This window comes from Triticum dicoccoides, chromosome 1A (genome assembly GCF_002162155.2).
Source record: "Triticum dicoccoides isolate Atlit2015 ecotype Zavitan chromosome 1A, WEW_v2.0, whole genome shotgun sequence".
Classification (NCBI taxonomy): domain Eukaryota; kingdom Viridiplantae; phylum Streptophyta; class Magnoliopsida; order Poales; family Poaceae; genus Triticum; species Triticum dicoccoides.
In genome coordinates this window covers 541,804,278-541,812,011 of record NC_041380.1, presented here as the reverse complement: position 1 = coordinate 541,812,011, position 7,734 = coordinate 541,804,278, and the positions used below count along the sequence as shown (strand labels likewise).

The window sequence follows — 7,734 nt, the reverse complement described above, 5'->3', positions numbered from 1 at the left end:
ACATGCATAGTGGATTGTCATCATAAGCTGAAGTGGATCTCCACAAGTACAACCTGCCATGTGCATTTGCATTCCAAAAGCAAATTAACTTATATGCACATCTTCAGGGGGAGCCCTTGCAACTTATGAAGACAATTCCTTATCCTTTACAATTTCATAGATTATATTCCCCGTTGAAAACTTCAACTAGTTTGTCATCAATCACCAAAAAGGGGGAGATTGTAAGTGCATCTAGTGCCACCCCTAGTTGGTTTTGGAGTATTGACGACAAACCTAGTTGAGGGACTAATGTGTTTGTGAGAATTGCAGGATAACACAGGTAGAAGTCCCTCATTGATTCGATTTTACTACCAGAGATGACCCCTAAAAATGTATGAAGACATTGAAGTCAAAGGTGGTATATGAAGATATTCACATTGAAGACTATGACAAGAGAAGACACGATATGAAGCCTATGGAGCTCGAAGACTTAGATCTTACGTAGTTCTTTTTTCTGTTGTGTTGAGTCATAGGAACCACCGTACTGTTAAGTGGGGTCCAGGAGAACCAGTCAGAATGACTGAAGTGATGCCTAAAACAAAAACCTATGTCTTCGAGTGAAGACAATGAGAGCGAATCTTGTCCAGAGCCGGACAAGTCAGCTTTGCTTGTAGCCCAAGTAAAGTTGCCATGTGAGTTTGAAATCTGACCGTTGGGACACGTGTCAGTTCCTTAGTGACCCAGGGTCATTTTGGACAAATCAGGTCGGGTTGCCAAGTGGCTATAAATAGCCCACCCCCTACAACCATCAACGGTTGGCTGCTCAGATTGAGAGTACGGCTTTTGTCGTTTGAGAGCAACCCACCTCGAAGCCTTTGAGAGAGAATTCCTTGCGAGGATAAAGCCCTAACCACCCAGAGCCAGAGAGAATTGGGCATCACTTAAGTCTTCTTGTCTGTGTGATCTGAAGACTTATTACACTTGAGGACTATGCATCCTCCAGACGGTTAGGCGTCACGTTCTGAGCATCCAAGAGACATTGTGGATTGCCAGTGAACGAAGTCTGTGAAGGTTTGGGAGTCTACCTTGAAGACTTACCAGAGTGATTGGGCGAGGACTATGTGACCTTAGCTCAAGGAGAATACGGTGAGGACTTGGTGTCCTGAGCTGCGTGTTCAGGACTGGATGTCCGGGACTGTGTGTCCTAAGGTTTAAATACCTAGCCGCTCCAACCAGACGTACAGTTGTCACAGCAACTAGAACTGGTCCAACACATCATTGTCTTCAACGAGTCACTGGTTTCATCTTCACTTCCTTTTACTTACTGATTACTCATTGTGAAGTCATTGCATGTCTGTTCTATCTTTTGTCTTCACAACGTGAGTATATGATCTGTTTGGCTTCATAATATCTTCCTACCTGATCCTTATTACACTGCAGCCATTTGTCACTGTGCTTTCACTCTGTTGATACTTGACCATGGCTTGCCTAGTGTAGTCTACCTTCCGCTGCATAGTAATAGGCATATTTCTGCTGTTTGTCTTCATAACTTCCACATTTTGAAGACCCTCATAAAAATCGCCTATTCACCCCCCTCTAGTCGATATAACGCACTTTCAGCTATCAAGCACCAACTTCGATGCATCAGCCACGATAAGATGGTGAGTAGGCCTGGCCCTCACCACAAAGATCAGCTTGTCCGGCCTTGTAATCATGCCTCTCGTCCATCTTGACAGGAAGTTCAACACCGCATCCACTGATTGCGGGTTAGTTGTTTGATCAAAAGCTGGAGCCCTAGATACTTGCACAGAAAACTCTGAATCCTCCAGGGAAGGGCCGCGGCTACCCTCTCTGTATCTTCCTCAGCCCGGTCTGATCAGTATCACCGAGGACTTTTGGTAATTGTTTTCAGTCCCGAGGCCTACCCAAAGATGTACATCACTTCCTTCACTTCTTTGCAAAATCTCATTTGCTACTCCATGTAAGAAAATCTTCCGCGCTCCTCCGCCAACAATGCTACACGTACGAAGGATTACGGGGTGTTACGGGGGCTGATTCAACGTGGTCGTTAATGATTGGGGTTAGTTGTGGAAGCGGGCCCACCCCATGAAAATCAAGGGGGGGGGGGTGAACGTCAATAATTCTACACCTACGAAACCTTCTCCGTAAGCTTACTTAACCTTCCATAAAATTCTCTTCTCCCCCCCTGATTTTAACCGGGGTGGGCCTCAGCTGCTAATCTTGGCCCAATTAACAAACCCCACATCAACTTTTACGTAGAATCTGAATGTAACATTACTAGGGCTACAAGAAAAGCTCGAGGATCATGACCCGCTCGAGATCGACTCTTTTTTTGGCTCGGCTTGAGATCGACTCGAAAAGAAACGAGCTGAGTATGAACATTTTTTGTAGCTCGGTCAAGAAATGAGCCAATCTTGAGCCAATACTGGCTCGCTCGATTTTAGCTCGATAGCTCGGCATAATATTATTATGTTAGATGAGCATGCTAGATATTAAATGAAAATAGGATAATTTATGCCATATATGTCATTCACGATTTTTCTTTGTTTATTTGCAAGCAAGCATGGAAGCTTAATTAATTGCTGAGAAAATTTCTACCTTCGTATGGTAAGTGGTCGGCCGTGCGTTAACTATTCTGTTGTTTCCCAGCATATGCACCTTTGTTTTTTGTTTTCTTTCATCCATGAAGACCACCATCTGTTGGTCCAAGAAAAGATGAGCTCTCCCGACTATGAAGCGATGGTGGTACCTTCAATTGAAGACCACCATCTGCTTGGTTTTCCCAATTATATACTCCGCGGTGGTGGTCCCAATGATGGGAGTATATTTTGCGAATCATTATCTTATGTCGATTCTAGACATTCAGTCATGAGAGAATAAGTCAAATTACATCTAAGAAATTTAAATTATCATCATTTTGATGGAATAATATTTTTAGTGCTTTTTTTATGTGGTGTTGTGCTTTATCTAGCTGGAATAATAGTCATAGATTTATATTTTTATCCTCTCATTTAGCTCGAAACTAGCTCGAGATCAACTCGAAATTGTTACAAGCTAAGCATGAGTCATGTTCTACAGCTCGATCTTGAGCTTCATTTAGTTTGAGCTCGCTCGAATTTTAATATGAGTTGAGCTGAGCCATGTGCAACTCGCTCGAACTCGACTTGTTTGCAGCCCTAAACATTGCGTATGTGTAGCATTGCTCGGTGAACGTTTAGTAAATTAACGTTTAGTAAATTGGAAGGAGTCTGTAAAGCCCCGTAACTGTTCGTGCATCTAGCATTTTTTGCTCCTCCGCAGAGGATCAAGGCCATGAACCGACGTGTGATCGTGCTGTTCAATTATCCCTAGCGACCGGGGCCCCACGCCATCTGGAACTGCCTCATCCACTCCGCGCGGGTCCCGCCGCGAGCACCGTACCATCCACTGCCGCCTCGCCACGTCCGCCGCGTCTCCGGGTATATAAGCCGGCGGGAAGGAGCCCGCAGCTGACCACACGGAGCAACGTGAGCCACGCACACCAGATTTACAACCAAGCACGAGAGAAGGAAATGGTTGTGGCGGAGGCCGGCGACGAGATGAGCCTGTCGAACATGGTGCTGGGGTTCTACGAGGAGGCCGACCGGGAGCGGCGGCCCGAGGACGAAACCACCGTCGGCGACGGCGGCTGCAGCGACGACGAGAGGGCCGGCGGCGGCGCCGCCGCCGAGAGCAGCGCGTTCTGGGCGGAGCAGCTCTCCCATTTGCATGTAAGTTAATGGAGTCGATCGTCGTGAACTGGTTGGCGTGTGTGCTTGGCTGTTTGTCATCGCATCATCGGGCGGCATGTAAATTAATCTCGCCGTCACGAATGCGTACACGCAGGAGGTGCTGGGCAAGATGAGCTCGGCGGAGAGCCGGATCCGGGCGGACACGGAGGAGGCCGTCAGGCATGCGCGGTCCGGCACCGCCACCGCGGCAGCTGGCGTCTGCTCCTCCTGCGCGACCCGCGCGACGGCCGGCGGTGGGTGCCGGGGCTGCACGCTCCGGTCCGTCGCGGCGCGGCTGCGCGACGCCGGGTACGACAGCGCCGTGTGCCGGTCCAGGTGGGCGCGCTCGGCGGAGTTCCCCGCGGGGGAGCACAGCTACGTGGACGTGGTGGTGCCGACGAGGAGCGGCAGGGCGGTGCGGGTGGTGGTGGAGCCCAGCTTCCGGGCCGAGTTCGCCATGGCGCGCGGCGGCGCCGGGTACGGCGCGCTGGTGGCCGCGCTCCCGGAGGCGTTCGTGGGCAGGGCGGAGAAGCTGCGCGCCGTGGTCGCGGCCATGTGCGCCGCCGCGAAGCGGTGCGCGCGGGAGAGCAGCCTGCACATGGCGCCCTGGAGGAAGCGCCGGTACATGGAGGCCAAGTGGCTCGGCACGCCGGACCGCCTCTTGGCAACCACCGGCGCCGGCGCGGGTGCCCCCGTGGCGGCCGGGTCCCCGGAGAGCGAGAAGCAGCGCAGGTTCAGGGCCTCCATGCTGACGCTCGACTTCGGCGGCCGGACCGCCGTGGAGGTCGCGTGAGCGATCGATCACACTCGCACCTGGAGATGGCTGCAACCTGTGAACTGCCGGCCTGCGAAATTACCACGAATACATACATACATACATACATACATACCTATGAATTGAATTCTCGTGTGGGAATACACTGTTTGCTTGCTCCCTCGGTGATCAAAACCGCCAAGGATGCAGCTGCTCCTTCATTTACCGAGCGCTTCGGGTAGGGGCGTTGGCCTCAATGATCTTTGCTCCGGTGAACCAACCCACCCAGCTATCTCTTACGCAGCGATCGACCACAGCCGAGGTGATCAATCGATGATAAATGTCACACGTGTGGCACGAACACATGGCAACTCTAGATGTTTTTATGACAAATTTAGTGACGCGAGGATGTTTAGTTGTCAAGTACGATAACATTTTTGTTCGGATGCCAAATTTTAGGGGTGTTTGGTTCCAGGGACCTTTTTATGTTGGGAATAGAAAAAGTCCCTAGCAAATCAAACAGGGTGAGACTTTTTGCTAAAAGTACTTAGAAGCACCTTCTTGAAAGTCTTTTTTAAAAAGTCTCAGGGACTAGAAAAAGTCCTATGACTAGAGAACCAAACACCACCTTAGTTTCTTTTGTTGTTTTTTCTTTTCGAATGGCAACATTGATTGTAAAAACCGTCAGGGTCAAAGTGCTTCGTGCAACACGTGTGACCGTAATCATTTGAAAACAATATTTGGTTTGATCTCTAGCGACCTACCCCTGCACTGCGATTTGAGTATCTTAATACAGCGAATCAGAGGAGTGGTCGGTAGTTATATGGAGCATCTCTAGCTAGCTAGTGGGTATGCATGAGTCTAATTTTAGTAGGGAGATTTGTGTCCCGGGACAACTTCTCTACTAGCTTAACAGGTCTGCCCTTGCGTTGCGTTGCGTTGCGGACTCATTCCACCATGTATGGTTTGATCTGCTGCCAAAAGCGAGGACGACGGGGCAACATGCAGCGTGTGATGGTGTTGTCTCATCACTGATGCTACTCGGACCGGCCTTTACGAGGTCTTTTTTATAGGGTTAGTTTTAGTTGGCAAAATATGATTGGATTACGAGGGAGGGAAGGACCCCACCCTAGCTGAAATTCAGGGGGAGCGGTTTAGATAGATGGAAGAAGTTCGTCGTTCATATGGGTGCCGTGTGTTTAGGATTATCCGTTGTCTCATACTCCTTTTGTAAAGAAATATAAGATCGCTCATATCTGTTACCGACTGCCATCTGGGAGGATAGTATGGGACTGCCAGAGCATCCTGAACTGGGAATTTTGGTGGTACCGATGGCCTTCCTCCCTCGTCTACCGCCGGCACGTGCAAGATCATCACTTGCATGACATGTCACTTCATCAATCTTAGGTCTGACACTAGTTGGTTATGCCTAGCAATGGCGATGTTGCCTGGTTACCAAGTTGGGGGCTTTGCTCGGACTTGATCTTCAGGGTGAAAACCATCGATCTAGCCTTTGGTGGTTGGATCCGGCCATAAGGCGCTTGTGCATCATTCCCTTTCTGGAGGCGTTGGTTATAGAGAACCATCTCATGGTCTTTTTGTTGTCATGATATGGTTGGTGCCAATGATTTTTGTTTTATTTCATCGATCTTTGTTTTGATCGCTTTGATTTTTTTTCTCCGTCCAAGCAAAGCTTCGGTCTTGTATGACTTTTCGCTTATCGTCGTGATTATTTGTGTGTGCGTTTGTATTTTGTTGTGTGCATCGTAGACATGGAGAGGCCATATACACTTGATGCTAAATTACAAGTAAATAAAAAACAGCCTTTGTTGGAAAATCTCTTGACTTCTTGAGCAATTCTATGTCTTTTCTTTTTCTTTTTGAGGATGACTAGTTCTAGAGATTTTAACATAGAAAAATGGAGTGTGTTTTGGGCACATATATAGGTTCCCCATTGGGACTATATGAAACTAGAAGCGTAGGCATGCCGTGCCGTGCCACTGGTCATAGTGAGGAGTAACTTATACTAGTGTCATGCATATGACACTAGTCTAAATTACTATCTTCATAGTGTAAAGTAACATACTAGTAGTGCCATATGTGGCTTCATTTAATGACTTGTAGACTCATCTTGTCTTGGGAAGCGCTATGTTACAGTAACATATTATGTTACCACTTCTCATTAACTACATGCCACATAAGAAAATTTTTCTCGAAGTGCGCTATGTTACTACCTAAGTTACTCCCATTATGACTAGCCTAATACACCAGTACGGAGGAGTATCTACAAAAGGGGGGAGGAGGGCCGGGTTTGTCCCGCCGAAGCTCCAACACTGGTGAGAAGGGCAAAAGAGTGGCACGGGAACAAGAGGGGTGTCAAGACTCATGGGTGCCAAGGCACCCCCTGTAAAACTGCAAAATAACCTGTACTATGTACTTAACACCAATGATTTAGCAGTTTAGTGCTATTTTATGACTATTTGTTGCAACTATGACGATTTTTAACCAATTTATACTATTTTATTACAGTGTCATTTTCACAAATCTTGAATTGATATGCATATAAATTATGTTCAGTGTACATGATATATGTAAACCGTGGCACCCCAGCGTTAAGATTCTAGGTCCATTACTGCACGGGAACCTCACGCATGCCACGCGTACAAGTGTTTCCACCAACTCTAAAGAGGGCTGTGGGCATTCTATTTCTATCAAGATAGACATGAACTTGTTTTTTTTATTTTTATTGTTTTTGCGGGGGAGACATGAACCTGATTATCCAAAAAAAAGATACACAGGAACCTTAGTATATGAGCCTTGTTGAGATTTTGAAGCTTCGACACCAGCAGAAGGCCGTTTAATCACAGTCGTCAAACCTAATTATAAGATTTTTTTGTAAGAGTTTGTAGCATAATCCTTTTCTCCTGTATTGTTTTTTTAACGGTTTTTAATTTTTTTTGAACGGTTTTCTCCTGTATTGTGATTTCAGCATACAATAATAGATGGTACTCCCGCTGTAAAGAAATATAAGAGCGCGGTAGTAGTCAAGTTTTGGCTAATACCGATAGTTTTAAATAGCGCGCTAAGCCTCTTAGCGGCGGACCTTTTCTAAATGCTATAGCGTGCACACGAAGCTATAGCGAGCTATTTAAAACGTTTGTTCATTTGTTTGGATCAAAGTCTCTTAGCACAAGACCTTCTGTAAATGCTATAGCGTGCTATGACGGGCTA

The 7,734-nt window shown here is 47.2% G+C and overlaps 1 protein-coding gene across 1 annotated transcript; it reads left to right on the top strand.

Moving 5' to 3' along the window:
• The first annotated feature begins 3,504 nt into the window (after positions 1-3,504).
• LOC119287282 lies at positions 3,505-4,728 on the top strand. The gene is made up of 2 exons (XM_037566801.1): positions 3,505-3,749; positions 3,865-4,728. Exons 1-2 carry the CDS (start codon positions 3,552-3,554, stop codon positions 4,540-4,542), a joined length of 876 nt encoding a protein of 291 aa, XP_037422698.1. The 5' UTR covers positions 3,505-3,551; the 3' UTR covers positions 4,543-4,728.
• Positions 4,729-7,734: the final 3,006 nt, after the last annotated feature.

Bases quoted from the DNA above. Each gene is read 5' to 3' on its own strand.
- LOC119287282 (XM_037566801.1), top strand. From the start codon at position 3,552: ATGGTTGTGGCGGAGGCCGGCGACGAGATGAGCCTGTCGAACATGGTG. The intron at 3,750-3,864 runs GTAAGTTAATGG...GCGTACACGCAG, and splicing joins AGCAGCTCTCCCATTTGCAT to GAGGTGCTGGGCAAGATGAG.